We start from the raw sequence: 23,648 nt of genomic DNA, 5'->3' as shown, positions 1-23,648 counted from the left end.
ATGGGTGAATATGAATGCCAGCATTATTGTATTTTTGGTTTGTTTTTTGCCTTCTACATGATATAAAAGGCAAATGCATAAAATGTGATGATAAATCAATGCTTTTGGACTCCTAATGTATAAACATGTAATTTGTGACAAGAACCAGCAAAAGGTAGCGGGATGGAGGGGTATAGGAACATAGTTTATGTATACTATTGAAGTCAAGTAGGTATCAAACCAAATGAGATTGTTGTAGATTTAGTACATTAAGTTTAAGCTGTATACTTACTATGAAGAAAATACTGGACTATATGCAAGCTCATGGAGACAGAAATTAGAATATACATTGCCAGCAGTGGAGTTGGGAGGCGGGGGATTGGGGAATTAGTGCGTAATGGGGTAGGGTAGCATTTCTGTTTAGCAAAATGAGGTTTTAGTAATGGAAATTGGTGAGGGTAGTGCACTATTTTGAATGAGACTAATCCCACCGAATGGTATATTTGGCAGTGGTTGAGATGGGAAAATTTATGTTGTATATACATGTTCCCACAATTAAAAAAAGAAAGAGCAAGCACAAAAGAGGTAATGAGAACTAAATGCAATATGTGATCCTGGCCGGGGTGGGTGGGCATCTAACAAGGGAGGAGGAAGGGTAAAGAGGATATTATTGAGACGTGAAAAAATTGAAATGTAAGCAGTAGGCTCTATATCAGTGTTAAATTTCTAGAACTTGATAACTCCGTGTAAGGTGGTTATATAAGTGAATGCCCTCATTCTTAGAAAATGTTTGTGGCAGCAATCATTGTTCAAGGAGCATGAAGTATACGTACATTCAAGTGTTCAGAAAATGAGCTGATAGTTAGATATATGGTTTGATAGATCATTGGATATCTATTGATAGATCATTGGATATCTATAGCTAGATAGACTGATGCAGCAAAATATTAAAATTGATGGACCTCAGGTTATCTGATGGGTAAGAATGTGGTGTAGTTCTGTATGGGGTTTATGCTTTTTTAAAAAACTGTTGTGGGTGGGCCATGATGGCTCAGTAGGCAGAGTTCTTGCCTGCTATGCAAAGACCCGGGTTTGATTTCTGGTGCCTGCCCATGTAAAAAAAAAATAATAATAAGCTGTCCTGTAATTTTGAAAGTATTTCAAAAAAAATTTACAAAAAACACACTTTTTAATAATTTTGGGATTTGATACTTGAGGCTTATATAGTATTGTGACATGTCAGCTAAGATGTTTTCACATGAGCTGTGAAATGCAGAATGCTCAGCGATGCTATAGACTATCAAAACAGTTTTGGAGAAGTGATTTATGTATTTTTTTTAAATAAAATTTTTTTGAGATACGCTCACATACCATAGAGACCATCTGAAGTATACAATCACTGGCTCACAGTACATCACTTAGTTGGGCATATGTCCCTATGATCAATTTTGGAACATTTTCATTACTCCAGAAAGGAAATAAAGATAAAAAATAAAACCCAAATCCTCCCATACCCCTTATCCCTACCGCGCCCCCACACCCATTGACCGATAGTATTGGTGCGGTACATTTGTTAACTGTTAATGAAAGAATATTAAAATATTACTATTAACCATAGTACATAGTTTGCTATGGTGCATTTTCCCCAATGTATCCATCTATTTTTTTTAACATTTTCCCCCATTATTTATTTATTTTAAATCCATATGTTTTACTCATCTGTCCATACCGTAGATAAAAGAAGCATCAGACACAAGGTTTTCACAATCACACAGTCACATTGTGAACGCTATATCGTTATACAATCATCTTCAAGAAACATGGCTACTGGAACACAGCTCTACAATTTTAGGCACTTTCCTCTAGCCTCTCTAATGTATCTTCAACTAAAAAGGGGATGCTATATAATGCGTAAGAATAACCTCTGGGATAACCTCTCAACTCTGTTTGAAATTGCTCAGCCACTGACACTTTATTAGTGTCTCATTTCTCTCTTCCCCCTTTTGTTCAAGAAGGTTTTCTCAATCCCTTGATGCTGAGTCCCAGCTCATTCTAGGATTTCTGTCCCACGTTGCCAGGGAGGTTTATACCCCTGAGAGTCATGTCCCACGTAGAGAGGGGAGGACAGTGAGTTTACTTGCTGGGTTGGCTGAGAGAGAGAGGTAGTCCACATTTAAGCAACAAAAGAGATTCTCTGGGGGTGACTCTTAGGCCTAATTTTAAGTAGGCTTAGCCTATTTTTTGCAGGGATAAGTTTCATATGAACAAACCCCAAGATTGAGGGCTCAGACTATTGATTTGGTTGTCCCCACTGCTTGCGAGAGTATCAGAGTTCTCCAAATGGGGAAGTTGAATTTTCCCCCTTTCTCGCCATTCCCGCAAGGGGACCTTGCAAATACTTCTTTATTCACTGTTTGGATCAGAAAAGTGATTTATTTTAATTGTTTTATGTATTTTCTCCTCTCCATAATGTTTTATGTATACAATTGCTTGGTGCCTCTCAACACAACCAGCGTTTTTTCTTTATTCAACTAAACAGTGCTTTGGCAAGAAATATGTAAAAACTGACTCATTTGCAGATAGCATGTCACTCTTTCCCTTTTAGGAAATCTGCTTTGCCTTTAGTTAAATATGATAAGCAAAGACTTGCTTAAGAAATAATAATTCTGCCAGCTTTGTATTCTTAACTCATCACTGCAGAGTAAACATATTTGCAGTTTATATAATTCAGTATTCTGTATAACACTGTGGTGTATTTTTCTCAAAAGTATGCATGCATACACGCACACACAATCCTTCAGTGCTCCTCATGTTCTTCCCCCCATGTTCTGAGTGTTCCCTGCCCACCAATTAGAGTGCAGGAAGCAGACGGTAGCTACCTTCTTGCCACATGAGAGTAGCGCACTGTGCAGTAGGCAGCTAAACCGGAGATTCTCAGAGTGTGATTTATGAGACCTGGGGGGTCCTTGAGACCCTTTCAAGGGGTCACAAGATTAAAATTGTTTTCATAATAATCTTAAAATGTTACTTGCCTTTTTCTTTCTTATATTATCTCAGATGTTCATTGTGGTTTTCAGAGGCTACTTGACATGGTATGGCAATATTTAGCATGCAGAAGCATATATGAGAATCCAGTGTTTTTAAATTAAACTAGATGTTAAAGAGATTTGCAGAAAACAGTGTCACTGTTTTTACTAATTTTTTTATTTTATCAGCATTGTGTTATATGAACATCTAATAGGTTCATTATTTTTCTAAAAATTAAATATTTAATTTTTTCTTAATTTAAATTCTAATATGGTGTAGATCGTAGGTTGAACCACATAACCAAAAACTCTGAAGCCTTCAGTAATTTTTAAGTTACTATAAAGAGGTCATGAATATGAAAAAGTTGTGAGATTCATTTATCTAAGCTGTTTGCATTCTGCTGTTCTATTTTTAGTTGGGTGTGCTTTGCATCACATTATTTATTTTACTGTAGCCTCTCTGTCTTCTCTGCCATGTATTTTGTGTTCTGGTGAATGGTTTTAACCCATAAATGCTAACAAAAGTGATACAGGCCACAGTAGTTGATCTGCTGCCAGAAAAAAAACAAAAAAGAGGTACTGCTGCATGTTAAAATGCAGATTTCAGAATGGAAATTAAATTCAGATGTAGAATGTATCAAGATGGCTTTAAGGGAATGGTTGAGGAAACACTCTGTAGAAGTTCTTGGCTAAAGAGCATTTTATACCGCTCAGTCCTGAATTGAATGTCTTCACTAGCGCACATGCTTGCTTCATGTAGCGTTTCTTGTGTAGGATCAGCTGTGACCCATACAGCTAATGAAAGGTCAGCAGGTGATAGTACTAGAACTGTCTCATAGAGGCTAAGACCAGGTTTTCCTCCAGATAATAAAATGTAAATTGAATGTGGGCTGGCTTGAGACCCCTTCAGAAAGATGGTAGAGAAAACAGAGTTAAGTACCAGTATACAGTTACAGATTGGTAGGTGATTTTTTATTCTTTTAAGAGAATCATAAACAGCCCTGCAGCCTGGCATGATTAACCAACAATTGTTTAAACAGTAACTGGAAGATTCTGTAGCAGAAATTCGTTATAACTCTATAGAATTTGAAGAGATCAGAAGAGTGATACCTGCATGAGGTGTGGGGAATGAATCTCCACGGGGACTCTGCTGTAAGAACTCGCCTTTCTGGGATGAATTCCTGGTCCACAAAGTACAAGGATATTTAGTGCCTGCTCTCTCCTTGTTATGAGAGTTAGTAAAAGAATATCTCAACACCCTGCACTCAGTGGTTTACCTAATCTAACGTTTACGTGTGGCAATAACACATTGCAGATGGATGAACAAAATCATCTTTGTGAACCTTTTTACAGATTTTATTTTGCTGTTTTTGACAGGTGTAGATGAGAGCTATTCAGTAGGCCTCTATTGAGGGTAATATATATGTTAGTTGTAACACCTTACTAAAGGTTATTATATAAACTTTGATATATTATATGTGTACAGGTATGAGGAATCCATTGACAAAGAGCCTGCTTATCCATCTAAGAGTCAGAATTTGATATCTGGGTCATAATAGCTATAAAGCATAAGCACACAACTGGAGATCTCTGTAGAGCTCTATTCCTCAGTTTCTTTTTACTTTAACTTCTATCACTAAATATTCAAATCTCATGGTCTTTAATTGGTATTAAAATTTCAAAATATTAATTATGCAAACCAAGTTTGAAAGTAAAACAATTATTTAAATGATTATGCTTTGAAACCTTAATCTTTTGCCCAACTTTGCTCAAAATTGCTGTTTTGGTTGAAGTTCTTACCAGTAGAACTGTAGTGTATTTGTGACTATTTGTACCTCTTTGATCACAGTGACCTCAAATGCTCTACCCAGGTTGTAAAAATATAATGCTAATGAGATATAGAAATTTAAAGTAAAGGTAGTAAACATCAGTACATTAGAATAACAAGGTAAAAGGTGACTATGCTAGCTGGTCTATACGTTAGTCACTACAGTTTATTTGTTATTTGTTTTGTGAGAAATAAATTTCCCCAAAACTTAGTGGTTTTAAACAAATATTTATTATCTTTCATAGATTCTGAGGGTCAGGGATCCAGGACATCTTAGGATAGTGCTGACTCAGGGTCTTTCATGAGGTTGCAGTCCAGATGTCAGCTGGGGCAGTAGCCATCTGAGGCCGTAACTGGGCAGGAGGATTTGCTTCCAAGCTCACTCACATGGCTTTTAACAAAAGGCTTCAGTCTCTGGCCACCTGGCCTCTCCTTAGGGTGCTCACAGTAAGGTTGCCTCTAGTGTTATTGACTCAAGAGTGAGAGCCCAAGGTGGAAGCTTTATCTCCCATCACTTCTGCCATGATCTTTTGGTCAAATAGCCCAACCTGTTATGATGTGAAAGGTAAATAAGGTTGTGAATACCAGGAGGCAGGAGTCATTGGGGACCATCTTGCAGGCTGGCAGCTATAGGTGTTCTCGCTCATGCTGTCTGCCCACCTAAGTGCCACATTGGGATCGTCTCTATTTTATGCTGAGTCATAATGAAGTAGCAAATTAGAGCCCGACTGTAGCACACGTATAATTTTGCTAATCATCTTTTTTATCATGGAAAAAGTCTAGGATTAACAGATTAAATTTAACAGATTTTAAACCAAGATTCCAGGGCTTTTTTCTGCTAACAGATTCTTTAAGTCTTTGGATTGTCATCACATAAATGATCAATGGTAAAATTAAATGCAATTTGCCACAGAGTAACATTTTAAGTTATTACCATCACTAAGAATACAGAAACAGATCCTGATTACTTTTTTCTTTTTTTAGTTGGTCAAGTAAAATTTGATCCACCCTTAAGGAAGGAAACAGAGCCCCATCATGAACTTGTAAGTAGTGTAGTCTGAGAATGTTAACACTGAAAATAAATGTTTTAATTTGTTTTTGTGATGTATGGATCTTGGCTTAAAAAAAACTAGTTATAAGTATTTTCAAACGCATTTTGGGAAAACAAAATGGTAAATTCTAAAATTGAGAGTAAATAAATCTGTGTTGCTGAGATTATTTTCAAAATTATGTAAGGGGAAAATGAATGGTTTTACCATTCTCTGGCTATATATTTTTTCTTTTTCTTTTTCCTCCTAGCTAAATTTTTTAATGCTGACCCTTTAGTTTTTATTTTTATGTTTCAGTTTTGTGGAACTTTTTGTATGTATGTATCGCTAAGATAAATACCAAGGTTTTCAACTAGCGTGATGTACCAATAAAAAAGCACATCTTCTCACTAACCATATGAGCGGTCTTATAGTATAAGCCAGTTTTCCAAACATGAGAATAGAGTAAAATGTGTTTAGATTGCTAAAACTGAGGAGAAAGTAGGCATATATAGTAGATGAAATTTATTGTTCATTTATGACTGGCTAACTGTGTGAGCATTCATTCTTTTTCGTGGTCTTTTGTTGTTTCATATACTCCTCTCAATCTGTATGACAATATACTAGATAGAGTTTCCAAATATTTGAGATGTTAGTATTCTATGGAAGAACAAAATATGAGACCTTTTAAAAACAAAATTAATTCTAATGAAATTACTTTGTCAGAACTCCAGATTATATGTGTTTCATTTTTTCCTTTTCTATTTAATAATGAGAAGAAAGTATTAATAAATGCTAAGGATCAAAGTGGGTACTTTCTGAATAAGGGTAATGCTTATTTTAACCCACTCAGCTAGTTTAAAATAAAGACAAAGGGAGTTTTTAGCCTGTATCTTACAGAGTTATTCTACTTCAGTGTACCAGCCTGAAGGGAAAGGACTGATAAAGGAAAATTTTTTAGATTATATACTACTTGAACTGACATTTGTGTAGCAGGGTAGAGAAGGTCAGAAAGAAAAAGTAGGCATGAGGTATATAAATGCTAATTGTATTTTGTTAAGGCAGTTTGATCTCTTAAGTTGGCATTGCATGTATTTAAATTCTACACTAATTTAGTATAATTATACTAATTTGCTTCATTATATAATGTGCAGAGTTGTTGTAATGTTGATTTATTTAGAAGCTGATTAATATGACTTGCCTTTGAGTTTGCCTTAATAAGAGTATGTTAGCAGAACTTACTCCACATGTGAAAGTTTCCCTTTGTGAATTTGTGGCTTTTAGTCTAAGTGTAAATAACCTGGGTTTCTTGGTCTCTGTCTGCTAAACAGCCCAACAGTGATGGTTTTTTGGACAGTTCAGAAGAAATATACTACACTGCAAGACCTAATCTGGTATTTCTCATCTTCTGATATTCTTTGTCAGCGTTGTCTTAGTCTTAATTGTTGTTGGGTTTTTTTTTTAAGATCAAACATTTTATCCAGTTATCATGAGCTATTTTAAGCATTGTTTAAGAAGTTGCTCTTATTTTGCAAGCTTCTATTGATTAAAAATTGTAATTTTTTTCCATAACAAGTTAAAAAATACATTTCTCCTCAAATATGTTACAGTGTTGTAGTAATAAAGATGTTTTTGCTTTTATGAAACATTTCATTTTCTCAAGCCTAAGAGGTTTTTTTGGAAATTACATTTCCTTATAAAAATGCCCAGTTTTAATAATGTGCCTTATTTTGATGAATTAGAAACTACCATTTTTTAAAAATAATTTACCCTTAGGTTAACAATAATATCGTTCTCAGGTGAAATTAGAATTTTGTAGCATTGTGTTATGTCTAGTTTTCTCAAGAGAGACTTTGTATTATAAAGCATCCATGAAATTATAAATATTAAGATCCTCTTACCCTATTAGATAAGAAAAAATGGGAAACTAACTGGTAAATAGTAAATAAATAGTACTTTATACTTCTGTATTTGGCCACAGCCCCAAATTGCCCCCATATTTCCGCCCAGATGCCATTTTTCTATCTTTTAAATGTAACTTTCCTTCTCATTTTACCCCTCCTTTTATAACATATCTCTTTCAATTCTGGTTGGCTTAAGTGATTCTTCATATAAAATACTTCAATCTGTATATCTGTAGAATATAAAAGAGGTTTAAGACATAATTTCTTCCTTTACAGAAGTTGCAATATTGTTGAGCAGAAGATAAAGTCATACAGCAGAATAAATTGTGTCAGGTGTCCAGTGTTCATGAGAAGAAGCTAATGTAATGGGTACTGTGGAGAGCAGAGGAGCATCTGAGCTAATGTGGCTTCTCTGGCTCCTGGGAGAAGGGCCAAGACTGATTTCCGTATTGTGTAGGAACCATTCTGTATTCTTCAGGAAGAGAGTGGGGAGATGTCTCCTGTGCTTCATGGGAGCTAACTGGGGGAGATATTCAGCACAGACAAGTTACGAGAAATGTCAGGCAAAGAGCCAAAATTATGAAGCTGTTGTACTACTACGCAGTAGAGGTATATTAGCTCAGAAGAGAGAGATTTAAGTATCAAAGAGGAAATGGTAAATGAAGCCGTGAAATTACATGTGTTCCCTGTAGTAGGTCTAAAGAAAAAAAAAAAGGGCAGAAAACCTGTTACCACACTGGTGCAGAGGTCGAACACTGGAGGTGAGGAAGGAACAGTTGAAAAGATAGGAGGAGAGTCAGTAGACGCACTGTCGCAGAGGAAAAACAGGATGTGCCACGTGGCCTAGAGAGGTCAGAAGGTACAGGGGTGAGAATTAGCCATCACAGGGATGAGAAGAAATAGCCCAAGAAAACACTGTCGTTGATTTCTCTATTGAAAATTTCTTCAGAATTGGACATTATGCAGCCTGTGGAAGAACAATCAAGTGAAATATGTTGTGGGAAGTTTAGATTGACTCTGTTATTTATTGTTTATTAATATACTCTGCATGCAGAAAAGCTAGCAGCAGCCCCAGATCCCAGAAACCTAGTACTTTGGAGCTAAAGACTCTTTTCTGTACCCCTCTGTGAAACTTGCCTAGTAACTTTGACAGGTTGTCATGACTCTTTTCCCTAAAACTGCTTTTTTCTGCTCCCGTGATCAGGAGTTTCTTATGATTCAGGGAAACAATTGACAAGAGGACTGAATTGTGACAGAGGAAGATTTTGAATACAGAGGAGTCATGTTGGGCTTGGGGGGAGAATAATTAATTTATAGACAACCCTTGGAGAAGAGGGATGGGTGGAGTCTTTTTCAGATTCTACCATTCATAAAATCAACTTTGAAAAACTCACTGCTAATGATAATAATAGCTAACGCTTATGTAAAGCTTTTTATGTACCAGGTATTATTCTGAGCAGTTTATGTATGTTAAGTGATTTTACAGATTGGCTTAAGGTCATTTAGCTGGGAGCAGCAAAGAGCAGCAAAGCTGGGATTTGACCCCAGCAGCATGGCTCAGGAGCTGGCACCTAAATTACTGTGTTTATCTCTCCCCTCTAGACTTCTCTCTTTCTCTGTCTTTTTTTTTAATTAACATGGTTATGTCATCATTTCATCATTCCTGAAACCTTGGTTCTGTGAATAAGATTTTAACTCTTCGAAACCCTTGTTGCTCACCACTAGAAACGTGGTTAACCCAGGATGTCCCTGGCTCTCATTTTTGTAGACATTTGTCAAGTGGGCAGAAGCCCTAAATCTTTTGGAACTCAGAAGAAACAGTTACCCCCCTTAAAAACTTTCTCCTTTTTAGAGTTCCAGGTCATCAGTGATTTGTGGTTAAGTACTCAATTGTTGTTACCACAATAAAGTGATTTTTGTTTTAATCACTAAAAATTCAGAAAATTAAAACATATAATGCCGGAAGAACAGAACTTGATTTATAGGATTTAGTGTCAGTGAGGAGGGTCTTTTAATTTTGAAAGAGTGTGTTTGATGCCTGAATCAAACAAACTTACCATAATATGCTAATTAAATAGTAAGAGCTTAGACCATAACCATCAAAACAGGCTTGTCTGTTCTACAAAATGCTGTCTTTAGATTAAAAGGTTATATTACATATCTCTCTGAGTTACATATCTGCTTTTATTGTTTTTATTTTTGTTGTGTGTTTTTTGTTTGCCTAGTTTTACTGGGTATTTTGGCCCATTACACTATATTGAAAGTTCTTTATATATAAAACACTATATGGAGAGACATAAAGAAAACATAATCATTGCTCTGAAGAAGCTTATTGTATGCCTGAAAATTTAAGAATAAAAATTTACCTTACAATTAATGATACACATCACAATGATAACATAAACGAAGACAATAATTTCAAGGGAAAACTCATTTCAGAATTGTGCAATAAAAGAGCATTTTACAAAATGTCGAACCTTGCCCACTGAAACTAACTTCCAATCTTGTAATACAAAAGTCAAGATATTCAGTTTCAAGTCCTTTACTTTGAGTCTTTTGCTTTTACATGGTCACATTACCACTTGATCATTTAATGTTCTGATGCCCTTGCTTCTCTGACTTTTAAAAAAAAAACAGATTCTTCTTTGAAGTATCCTGTATTTACTCCTGCCTTACTTCTGTAAATCATCTGAATTAAATGGTACCTCACCTTGCTAAAAACTTTATTCATGCCATAATTTCCTCATTTTCTGATGAGAAAAAAATCTCCTTTTCTGGTTGTTCTCTCTTTTCTTGATTAGATATATTGCTAAAATATAAATTTTTATTTTGTGTATTTGTAGTCACCTGTATCAATTTTCTTGACTTCCTGCTATTTTCTCATGAGGTGTAGGACTTTGTGATCTCCCGAGGGATTTTAAATCGTGTATTTTCCTTTTCCATTATTTCACCTTCATGCTGTGTTTGTTTTCAGTTCTTTCTCACATCATGTCTCCTTGGAGACTCCATCCTTGTTTTAGAAATACTCTGCCAGCTGTTAAAATGAACCACTGTAGTTAAGACTCTATAACCCAAAACGTTATTTTAATTTGGGCCAAGACACCCATCTTGATTTTTTGTTTGTGCCATCAGACTGATTATGTTAGGTCATTGCATGTTTTCCGGCCACGTCGTTACTTCTTTGACTTTACTATGTAGTTAAATGTTGTCGTTCATTAATACATTGTTGCCTGATTAATGCGTCTTTTTTTTTTTCCTTCTCCTATCCTAGCATGCTCAAATGTATTCTTTTTTAGCTTATAAAGGAGGGCCATAAGAATATGATACCCTTTTCCAGGGTTGTTTAGATTACTTTTCTGAACATACTTGTGATGGTATTTTTCTAATATAGAATAGCTTCCAAATCTTTTTTGAAAGTATTTTCGATTAGTCTTTAGACTACCCTAAAGAAGCATAAGTGAAAACTGTTAACTATGTCCTGGTTTCACTTCTCTTGCTATTTGTTTGTTTATTCTCATTTTTCTCATTTGCTGTCTGAATGTCTGCCATATAATAAACAGGTACTTTTTAAATAATTATTGAATTAAATGAGATTAGTCACTTATTAGAAAGATTTAGTGTAATTTTTTAACAGGAGTTGTGCCTACCATATTGTTTTGTCCCATGATTGCTCAAACATAACTTGATTTAGGGAGAAAGAATTGTTAATAAAGAATGAACCCCTTTTAATTTTCTCTTTCCTGGTAGGGCTTGGCATGTAACATGTTTAATCATCACACTTTGATGTATATACAGCTCCTCCCCTGGCCCAAATGTTAGTCTTTAGATAAAAGTCTCTGCTCAATTTTCTTTTAAAATGCTACTTTAATTACTTTAGATACATCTCTTACCTTCCTAAAATATAGTATTGATCTCAGTTGATCTTGTCTTTTTTTTTAATCATTATCATCAACCTGTCAAAGATCACATGAACCAGCTGTTCTTATGACAACATCTCTGTGCATGTAATAGAAGCCATGCCACTCTGCACAATTTGGTGCTTTTGGAAGCTGTCATTTGACTGCGGATTTAAGATTATATTAGCTAAAGAGATCACTGACCTGCTGGGGAGCCCAGGCGTCCATAGCTAAAAGAAACAAACATAGATTTAGTTGGGTATCCAAAGATTAGTAGTACTTCTCTTTTCTGAGTACCGAAAGTTTACAGGTTCCTTTATAAAGTCATGACCACTTAAATTGTGCAGTATAATAATTTTGTGACAGTCTTGTGATAACAGTGATTTCATCCTATTAAGCTAGATCATTATAAATTAAATTTCATTAGCCTTTCATGTGATACCAGTGTAACAGTCAACTAAATCTTTTTTATTTATGATTAAGTGTATTTTCTGTCATTGGTAAGAACATTTATTGTTATTCATGGAAAAAAACAAATATTGAAGAAGACAAAATTGGAGACTTATCTAAATGTGTTTTATTTTGTTTTCATCAGGTTTTTTTTTTGACATGTCTTAGAGCACTTATATTTTAAAGTGCTTTTCACTTAAATGTCATATATTGCTTAAAATCCTTATATTCCTAGGCCTAGTATTTTTGTGATCTAGAATTATACTTGTGTATCTGAGACTGAGAGTTAGTTATCTATTCATAGGGAAATAAATAAATGGCATTGAACTGACATTTAGGGCCCATTTAATGTATGCCAGGTCTGGGCAGCAGGGAAGAAGGATGAAGTTGACAATTTTATTTTCTTAGAGGAGCTCTCAGCCTGGCTATTATTTTTACATACTTGCAAACATTAATTAAAATGCAATATAAGTGTTAGAGAAGTACATTTTTATGTGTCGTGGAGACAGCGCAGGTTGCAACTATCTCCCTGGGAGAGTCTTGGAATTATTCTCTAAGGGGAGATTTTTACATTAAATCCTCATCACACATCTGACAATACCTTTTAAAAATAGATATAAATATATCTAAGGGCAGTATATATATTGTAATGAAAATAAAATTCATTTAAAGTGTTAAATATTCCCATTTATAGTTAAAACAGTGTTTGAAATAGCAGGACGTAAAAAGGGAAATCAAGGCAACTCTACTTTGTACTTTCCATGTTGTTAGGGAGGTTCCAGAAGGTGTTATACAGTCACACATATATATTGTTTGTCTCTTTAAATTTCAGTTCTTAATACTCTATAGCCCAGCAGCATTCAGTGGAAATATTTAAATACTTGCGGAGCTGCCTGAATAGTATTCATTTAAAGTTTTGAGTAGCTAACTAATCACTCTCTTAAAAATTCTTAAAAATCCTTCCATACGACGTAATCTTGAACAAGTTCACTTATATAACTTACTTAAAAATAGCACCCTACTTAAGTCTTTGAAATATTAATATTATCTGCATGAAGCAGCAGTAGAAATACCTGAATATGTGCATGTATGTATATTTATAGATATAACACAAACACACACAATCATTTTGAGTCCTGTATACAAAGTTAAACTACGATTTTTGTTGCTTGTTCTCTTCTTAATCATTTTGCTCCATTATGCGTTGAGTGTAAAGAAGTTATGTGAGCTTTTTTCCCTTCTAAAAATTGATTTTATAAATGTTAATTATAATTTGCAGTAACCATAAATGAAACTTGCATGCATGTAATTAATTTGAACAAATTCTTAGACAAATACTGAATTTAAATAATAAATTACTTAAATCAGGACTAAAACTTCTAAAATATGTTATTGTTATAGTCCTGTCATGCCTTCTGTTTAAAAATATATAGCAATACAGATTTATTTGGGGTCTGGTGTTTCTCTTTTAAAAATAATAGATATCCATGCATTATATATGTGATATAGTATTAGTTAACTAAATATTTTATTTTGTACTGTTAGGATCTACAATTAGAATATGGACAAGGACACCAAGGTGGTTACTTTTTGGGTGGAAACAAGTAAGTAAAGTTCTTCTAAAAATAAATATAAATCCAAGAATAATTCAGTTGCCTTTAGGTAGTTATATTTCATTTATATGCTTTTACCTTTTTTAATTACTATATTGCTAATCATTTAGTTAGTAATTGTCGTAGCAGAGGATCAACTTAAACTTTTTATATCTAGCCACTTTGCAGGCCTTGGTCGTTAGAGAAAACCAAGTAAATGCCATCTGAAGATGATATGTTTCAGCAATTTATTGCTTTTATTTGTAAAATTGACCTGCTTATTCTTAAAAAAGACTTGCTTTGGTTCATGTCTTGAATGTGTTGGCTACTAAAATAGCTGAAAATATCCCCACTATTTAGAAATCCATAATTTTTTAGGTTTTAGAGTCTTTTAAAAAGTAAATAACAGTTAAAATGTGTGTCTAAAGTCTTAAAAGTTAATTCACACAAGAAATGAATTCAACAATTATTCACTGCTTCCTCCACCCCAGGCACTGTCTAGGTGGTAGGAGCACAGAGGTAAAAGAAAGTGGTTAAGAAAGCAGTGTTTAAGCTGTAACTCTGCAACAACTTAAGTTGCTACAGACTAGAATAAGCGAGATACAGGAGTAAAGACTCTGCTTTTTCCCTGAACTCCATCTTCCTGAGTTCATGGGTAAATTATCATTATTCATAAAAGCTAAATTTATAAGGGAATATTATTTAAATTGCCAAAGTATTATTCAGCTTACTAAAATTGCCAAAACTGCCAAAAATAAAATTCCCCCTGCAATATAGATGTTATTTTAATAATCAGAACAACTAAAATTTCAAAATATAATTTCATTTACATTAGAGACTTGAAACATGTATATCACTACATTTCAAGAAAAGTACTTGATAAATGGTGAGTAAAGATAAATGGCTTAGTTTTAGGGATAATAATGCAAATTCATGTCTTTCTCCCTCTTTCTCTCTCTCTCCTTCTCTCTCCTTATAAAGCTAAATGTTTAATTCTTTTACTTAAGAGTATACTCTCTTTTTACCTAACACAAAGTAAAGGCTCTAACAATCTAGAAGAATGCAGTAGTTTTCATTTAAGCTGTACCTCAATTCAATAAGAATGAAGGGTTTTGGTTTTATTTTGTTTTATTAACCTTATTTATGTTTTCTAAGATGGAAAATAAGTTAAAATTTATTCGGTAGGAATGACATTTTATCTAAATAGAAACTATTTGGCTTCTCCTAGTTTGTTAGTGGCGGGAAAGTTTGTCTCATAGTGGGTTATCAAATAAAAATCCTGAAGTGTTTTCCATGGTATTTTATCTAAATTTTAGGTCACTAGCTTTAATGACTTTGTTAGCAAATGTTGGTGTATTTTAAGGGACTGGATAATTTGATAAAATTATTTCACTTTACCTCATTTTAAATATTTAATGTTTTAAAATCATGTGCTTGCAAAACTGCAGGAAAATTTGGCCTATCACTAAGAACTTTGCCATATTACTTAGTTCCCATTGTCTGATTTTTGATTGTTAGACATTTTCATAGTACAAATAAACTTTGGTTAGGTAAAATATTAATAATTTGCCCAACCTTCATTTTTTGATTAATTGGATCCCTGCTTAAGGAACTGTATTCTATATAACGAATCACTGGCAAGGTAGGTTGGCCAGAAGTTTGACGTTTTGGCTCTGTTTGTGTACAGGTATATACATACATGTGACATGAGCATGGATGTAGCACTTCTCTTACTGTATTGATATGTCTGCTTTATTCTCGTGACTAGGCAGTGTTTTAAAACTCACAGGATTTCCTGCTTTTTCCAGCGGTGATCAGGCAGACAGATTTCCATTTGTGGGTTTCTACCTAACCAGACCATGCGAGGACCGTCTAAATTAAAATTGTTACACAGGCTTTGTTTTTTTTTTTTAAACAGAAAGCTTACCTATTTTGACTTACTGAATTTTCTTTTGAATTCTGATACAATTGGGGTTACCTAAGCAATTATGTAACCCCACAAAATGTATTTTTTAAAAAAACTAAGTCATTTCTAATTTTTTTAAATGTAGAGCAGAAATTCTAAAGATTAATTATTTACTTAAGATATAAATAATAGCAAAAAGAATAAATTAAATTAACAGTTCCTGGCACAGTAAAATGTAGTATTAGTGAGTGCTAGATGTGGAGTCACAACTGTCTCTGCTTTTAGTTTACATGTATTTGAGAAACTTTGATTTTCTCTTGTAAATGAGGGTTGTAATAGTGCCTATCTCAAGATTTTAAGGGTTAAATGAAATAATAATCTTAAAGGATTCAGCACTTTTAGGACTTAGTAAATGCTTGTTTATAGTAGCTGTTCAGCAAGTGTTGATTGAATGATCAAATGGAATGATATGAATGAATGAAAGTTTGGAGAAATGGAGAATGTGTGTTTGTTTTTAAGTGTAATAAGGGAATATTGTTTGAGGGCAGTTAGGAGATTTTGGTGAGCAGCAGCACGAATGCCTTAGCTAAATTGAATATGCTGTGATACGTGGAGTAATTGGTTACTGTCAGTTCTAGATTTCTCTCCATATCAGTTTCTTCACTTTATCAGTTAATCTGTATATTCTTTCATTTTAACCTTTTCATTAAAATTTCCTAATTATTTTAGAATGGCTTAGTAATTTACTATCGGAAGGCATCATTTTGGTTTGTTTTCTTCTGCTTTTTACTTTTCTAAAATTACATAATAAAAGAATCCAAAAGGACTAGTGAGTAGTGGCATTGTTTATGGTGTAAGACTGAAGGTCAGTGAATAAATCAGTTATATTTTCTCCATTTTTCTCAAAATGCTTTATTTAGTATAAAACGAACCTTTTAGCAAACTTAGCCATATTCCATTTTCTCTTTTATAAAGTCTAAAAAGAAAAACATGTCCTCCTTTTCATTAAGAGCTTTAGTCTAAATTATTATAACTATCAATATTCATTATGTTGGAAATTTAAACTGAGCAATTTTCAAAATAATTATTTATGTCAAAATAACAAAAATACACCCTTTACACATTATCATAAGTAACATTTTTTCCTGTGTATCAAAAGAATTCCTCATCCTTAGCGACCAGTTCAAATGCCACCTCTTTCCTTGTGCCTTCCTCCTAACAACACTTGATTCCTCTTGTGAGGCTTAGAGGTAGACAATAATTTCAACAAGAGGCTTAGATATGTCAGTGCAGTATAGCAAGCTTTTTGTTGAAGTCCCTTTTAATAACATTTTTTAAATGAAAAAATAGCAAATTCTTGCCAAAACAAATTAATTTTAGTAAGAAAAATGGCATTGTTTTATATATATTTTTTGGACATCTTAATATCTTGCTTAATAGAAGACAGCTGAATTCTCATATCCGCTTTTGCATTTAATATCTTATAATAGCACACAATTTATAGTCTCTGGAAAACTTTAGTGTATATTCATGAGTGCATGAGAGTGAAAAATGTAAATGGCTTAGTATTATGAAAATAGTTTTGACCTTGCAGAGCCCCTGCAAGTGACTCAGGGGACTCACAATGCCTCTGGACCACACTTTTAGAATTGCATGCTTTTGCAGAGAGATCCCATTTAAAGAAATGTTTAGTTGATGATGATGTAGAGAACACTAATTGAGCCCTTAATGGGTTCAAATTATTCCAAAGCACTTGATCTGTGTTTATTAGTTATATCTTCACACTTCACCCTTATAATCCCCATTTACAGATGCTGAAACTGAAGTATAGGAAATTCACGGTAGTTTGTCCAAGGCTAGATAGCTTACATGGATGGAGACGGGATTCAAATTGAGGTAGTCTTGTTCTAGTTTGCTAGCTTCCAGAATGCAATATACCAGAAACAGAATGGCTTTTAAAAGGGCGAATTTAATGAGTTGCTAGTGTACAGTTCTAAGGCTGAGATAATGTCCCAATTAAAGCAAGTCTATAGAAATGTCCAGTTTAAGGCATCTGGGGAAAGATATCTTGGTTCAAGAAGGCCAACAATGTTCAATGTTTCTCTCTCAGCTGGAAGGGCACATGGTGAACATGGTGTCTGCTGGCTTTCACGTGGCTCTACCAAAAAGGGACTCTCTCCAAAATGTTTCCTCTTTTAAAGAATTCCAGTAAGCAACTCCACCTTCAGTGGGTGGAGACACACCTCTATGGAAATCATCTAATCAGAAGTTACCACCCACAATTGGGTGGGTCACATCTTTAGGGAAACAATCAAAATTCTCCTACCCAGCAATATTGAGGATCAAAGGGCATGGCTTTTCTGGGGTCCACCACACATTCAGACCTGCACACTTGTCTTCAAAGCCTATAATCGTTTTGCTCTACTACCTGTAGACAGAAGTTCCTGCTTCCTGGGAGATCCAGCCCTTGAAAGCTTTATAAATAAAGATAATAAACCCGACAGTGGTATTTCAATTTTTATATTTACAAAATAGGACTTGGAATTAGTTTATGGTTTTCCTATGTCAGTTGCTACTTTGGATTAATAATTTTGTCATTTTTAAAAATTAAAAATTGTTGTTATTTTATTAAACTGGTCTAATTAAACTCTTGATAGGTGAATTCTATTCTTTTGATTGGTTTTGGTAATATGTTTTAATTATTCTCAGGGTAGTTTTTCCCATTATATATGAGGAGGAAAAAAATAACTGGGAGGTACTACCTTGTAAACTTTGAGGAGAGCAAAGTTTCTGTTGAATCACTTTTACCCCAGTAATTTGTCAAGTCACCATATTTCTCTATCTCATTAGATTTAAGAAGGCTTATATGAAGAGTATAATATAGGAGGTATGCTACGTGAACTTGCAGTAAAAAGAAATATGGAAGCTTTAGGAATGCCATGAGTTTCTCTTACATCCTGAAAATCAAAATTTTTATACATTGTTCCTAATGAGAAAATCCTCGTACCTGGTCTGATACAGGCTTAGTCTCCCAAAAGTGTAAATTTGTTTGCCAGTGCACCACTGGAGAACAAGATACTTCAGGTAAGTGAGTGTCTTCTGTGAAAGCAAAGTGCTACTACATTCATGTATTCACATCACATGCATGCATGCTTTTGCAGAGAGATCCAACTGTTGAGTTTCATTTTGTAGGATTGCCTGAGAGCATGATGTTTTTTAAAGTGCATCAACCTTTCTTATTTTAAGAAAAAGAAAATATAATTTCAGGTGTCAGGTAAAACATTCCGGGTAAAATTTCAATCCTGGAAACTCCTGACTATGACCCTGCAATTATTGTTTTGTCAGTCCTATTGTTACATTTCATGGCGGGTTGTCTTCTGTTTGAATTGTTATTTATTAGTAAGCATTAGGATTTATTTTGTTCATTTAAAATAAATATATAAAGATATAAACTACAAAAAATAGAAATAGCTCATTAAATATAGCTTGAAGTTTTGAGGTACAGAGATGATCATTAAAGCACATTTTCTGTATTTAGTAAAAGCCTGATCATTCCAAAAAATGTATGGGTAAGGTTGAAGTGATGAAAATATATACTTATATTTATTTATGTTTTTTTTTTCTTTTAAGGAGTCTTTTGAAGTCTGTTGAAGAAGAGTTACATCAACGGTAATTTTAACTTGTAATTAAGCTTAAAATATTTTATACTTTTTATCGCAGATGAGTAGAGTCACATTGCCCCATCTCTCTCAGGAAGCCTGAGGTTATATTTTTGTTTTTAATTTTAATCTATGCTATAAAGATGTAGAAATAAAATTCTATCTTACAGTAGCCTTTCCTGCATTTTCTAAAATTTCTTCCTAAGCTATTTTGGTAAAGTTCATTTAAAAATCATGGAATTATACTTCTTGTTTCTTTAGAGGGCATGTGGCACATTTAGAAGATGATGAAGGGGATGAAGATGAATCTAAACAGTAAGTTTAGAAAGTTTCATTTCTGTTTCTAGTAAAAGAAAAGATGTCATTTTACCTCGTTTCTTATATCTGACAGCTTAATAATGTAATTTTCAAATTATTAGTAACACAGTAGCATGAGTTGTATCACATTTCTTTTTTGTGGTTGATAAGAAACGACTTTGGGAAAAAACTACTTAATGAACATTAACAAAGATAGTAAATTTTTCTTATAATTTAATGTCAAATTAATAATTGGTAGCTGCTTTAATTATTACTTCAGTACTATAAGAATTATTAATTATTACTACAAAGAGGTTTATTGTATGATTGATTACATTTTACCTGATGTGTTTCAGATTAGCAAATACTTTGGATATGAATGTTTATTTTTAAACAGGGAATATTTTCATTTATGTATGCCACTGATACATAGTCCATTGAGTTATGTTTGTGTATTTTTAAGAAAGTAAAATACAACTACATGGTAGGGTGACAAGAGCACCTGCCTACCAATTGGGGGCATAGATTTTCCTTTTCCACCTCACTACTTACCTAATCTGAGAAGTTTGTTCTTGATCATCTTTTTATTATTTCTAGTTCTAAAACTCTTCAGTTGTAATGAATCATAACTTGTGTCAAATTCTCTCTGTAGTTTCATAGAATTCATGTACAATTTTGTATAAACTTCATCAATGATATCTCAGGTCTACCTGTAGCAGAAATGAAGCTTACAATGTAATATATTTTATGCTATATCATCTTGCTATTTTTCCCTAAACCAGTTATTAATTAGTTATGTTTTCCAGTTTAATTACAATATAGTATATGAAACTAAGAAAGTGTATGTATATATATATATATATATATATATATATATATATATATATATACATACATACACATACCCAGTTTGTACTTCAGAATAATTCAAAATAACTTAGACATTTCCCAAAATATTTTGGAAAAAACTCAGGATCTTAGAAAAAAGTACTCATTTATGCAGATTTTCTTCCATACATTTGAAAAATAATTATATTTTAGTAATGATTCCCTTGCAAAGTAGAGTTCTGATTCTAAACATTTGTGTTTTTAGTTCAACGATGAAAGCAAAAGTTCCACCTCCTTTACCACCAAAGGTAGAAAAATACAATTTTCATTGTGAATCGTGGGCATGTGTGTGTGCGTGTGTGTACATTCTACTACTTTAACACTGCATAGATAGTTACTTGGTAGTTATTTTCATTTGTGATCCACAAAAAAATCATGAAGTTGCTAAATAAATAAGTAGATGGTAGTGATAATTTTTTTTAATTACTCATCATTTAGTGTTCATTTTAAATAAGTTTCACAGATTTGCACACTGAAAATTTTTTTATTATTGGATTGGTATTTATCTTTTTTGGAAAACTCATATTTTTATAAACTTTTTTCTCAAGATGTACAATTTACTAGTAACTGACTTCCTGAGAATAGGTCAAAATTTATCATCACAGATGTTTCATTTTTAGAAGATACTTTAGAAATAAAAACTGAAAACAGGACAGTAATTTTCTGTTTTTACAACAGTCCTCTTATCAAAAATATCATAAAATTTTAATATGTTAATATAGGTAATGGTAGTATAAATTAATTTATAAATGCATATTCGTAGCACATTTTAATTATAAAATGAAAAAGGAAGCTCTTTTAAAGGTTTGAGATCAGGAATCATAATTGAGATTTGAGCTTTACAAAGTCACCTAAAAGTTTAGATTAGCTTTGATAAGAAGTTGAACTTTGGTTAGCCTGAATGTTAATATAAAAAGAGATTCATTTAAAGTGGAAGAGATCAGAAAGACCAGAATCTCTTTATTTGGCAAGTGTAAGTGGGAAGGCTTTTGAGGGATTAACAGGAAGCATGGAGCCCTGACTCCACTCCCTTGAGAAAAAACATCGAATCTGATGCTTTTTAGAATATGTTAAAATAATTGAATATGTTAAGATGAATCTGAACCAGATATTTGCATAGCCTTTAAATTCTGATGAACAGTTTGAAAGCCTAAGTTATGAAATATTATGTACTTCAGCAGAACAATTTTTTTAATCATTGGTCTCTTTTTTTGTTTTATTTCAGCCTAAATCCATCTTTATACCACAGGAAATGCCTACTGAGGATGATAATCAAGCAACAATTAAGAGGTGTCCCACATCCGAGAGTCCAGCAAAGCCATCCCAAGTTCCACCTAGACCACCACCCCCCAGGCTACCCCCCCAAAAACCTGTGGCTTTAGGTAATTGGCGGGAAAGGGGAGTGGGGTGCGTGAATGAAATAAAAGTATGTGATAAGTTTCCTTACTGTCTGGGGAAAAAAAGAGAAGGAATCTTTTAAGAGCTTATTAGAAATTCCCTTAAGGAAGAAAGAAGGAAGTCAGTAGCTGTAGAGGTGTTTTCTGCTTTTTGCATCATGGTTAAAAGTGTTTTTGTGAAAGGATTACCTTTGACCTGGTCTGGGATAGTTTACCCCTTGTTTCTTATCTCATATCCAGCCTTTTATCTTTTAGAGACCTATTTATGCTCAGTTCACCATTTATCTGCAATGTAGAGACAATAGCGAGTCAACTATGAACAAACAAGGAAAATATATTTTGGTTCTGTGCTACTTTTGTTTTAAAAAGGAAGAGAGTACTTTGTCTAAACCCTTTTTTTCATGTAATCATTTTTAGGGAAATGTATATTACTGTTTGCTAGGTATTTGTCTCCTAATTAAGTACTAGAGATTGTTATATTAATACTGTAAAGGTGGTTCTGTATTATCCAAAAGAAGCAGTTTTAAAAAGAGCTGCTAAAATGTTTCTTGAATAGCGTACTATAAATTGCCCCTTTCCTGAAAATTGTTTCTGAATTCAATATTTCTTTTCCATTTTTTTAACTCAAACAAATACATATCCAACCTAAATTTAAATTTGTCTGTATACCAGAAAGAGAGATATAAAGGAAAATATATGACTTCTTACTTCTGTTCTAAATATTCTGATTATATAATCCTAAATGAAGAACAAAACTGTTGCAGTTAATATTTTCTTTCCTCAATAATTTTCTGAGTGAAAACTGTTAGTAAAATTTAATCCTTTTTAATATATTTAAACATATCTTTTTAAAGGAAATGGAATGAGTTCCTTCCAGTTAAATGGTGAACGAGATGGCTCCTTATACCCACAACAGAATGAGCATAGAGGCACAAACCTTTCAAGAAAAGAAAAGAAAGATATACCAGTAGGTATTGATATTTATTAGCTCTACTTGTATTTGTTTCCTTTTTCACTAAGTTAGTTTTGTACTAATTAGTGAAACTCTTTATCATTTGAATATTTTATAGTCTGTACATTGATATTTTAGTACATTAATTATATTGAGATATAGATTACTGAAAACTTGGGGGAAAAGGTAACTTTGCTATGCTAAACTTGCATAATGTCATTCTTTTACTCATTGTTATTTAGACCAACTTGTTATATATATTGTATTATAGAATGTGACTTATATTCAGGTAAACCTTTACTATCCATGTGATTGTTCAGATAGTAACTGTTATTATTCTCAGTGATGAGAATTGGCTCTTAAAAGTTTCTCTTTGAGTCTCAAGAAGTTATAGAAGGAGGGCGGGCCACGGTGGCTCAGCAGGCAAGAATGCTTGTCTGCCATGCCAGAGGACCCGGGTTTGATTCCCGGTGCCTGCCCATGTAAAAAAAAAAGAAGTTATAGAAGGAAGGACATGGGTAGATAAGGAAAGCTGTAGCTTCTCTCAAGACAAATTTCTAAGGACAGGCAACAATGGCTCAGCAGCAGAATTCTGTGCGGCAGAAAGATGCCAGAGACCCAAGTTGGATTCCCGATGCCTGCCCATGTAAAAAAAAAACCCTTTGTTAATACCATGCCAAAAAAAAAGACGAATTTCTAACTGTGGCTTACACAATTAGTGTTATTACTGGTCTTACTCAAATGAATAGTTAAGGGGGGAAGTTATTTTCTAGAGGATATAAGACCAATTAGAGAGTGGTGCGAGGGTGGCTCAGCAGGTAGAATTCTCACCTGCCATGCTGGAGA

The 23,648-nt window shown here is 33.5% G+C and overlaps 1 protein-coding gene across 4 annotated transcripts in view; it reads left to right on the top strand.

Moving 5' to 3' along the window:
* The window catches only part of MAP4K3 (mitogen-activated protein kinase kinase kinase kinase 3), a 210,672-nt gene that overhangs the window by 142,924 nt on the left and 44,100 nt on the right, over positions 1-23,648 (top strand). For 2 of the 4 annotated variants that reach the window (XM_077134040.1, XM_077134039.1), the window contains 7 exons: positions 5,818-5,876; positions 13,657-13,715; positions 19,240-19,278; positions 19,530-19,583; positions 20,659-20,701; positions 21,679-21,835; positions 22,705-22,817. In XM_077134040.1, the coding sequence (XP_076990155.1) occupies positions 5,818-5,876; positions 13,657-13,715; positions 19,240-19,278; positions 19,530-19,583; positions 20,659-20,701; positions 21,679-21,835; positions 22,705-22,817 (524 nt within the window). Of the gene's footprint in view, positions 1-5,817; positions 5,877-7,192; positions 7,256-13,656; positions 13,716-14,538; positions 14,590-19,239; positions 19,279-19,529; positions 19,584-20,658; positions 20,702-21,678; positions 21,836-22,704; positions 22,818-23,648 lie in introns of all 4 variants that reach the window. The other 2 variants (XM_077134037.1, XM_077134038.1) reach the window with 2 other exon arrangements.

This window comes from Tamandua tetradactyla, chromosome 17, assembly GCF_023851605.1.
Source record: "Tamandua tetradactyla isolate mTamTet1 chromosome 17, mTamTet1.pri, whole genome shotgun sequence".
Taxonomy (NCBI): domain Eukaryota; kingdom Metazoa; phylum Chordata; class Mammalia; order Pilosa; family Myrmecophagidae; genus Tamandua; species Tamandua tetradactyla.
Note: the sequence above shows the minus strand (reverse complement) of the source record. Positions and strands in the feature narration are given on the sequence as shown.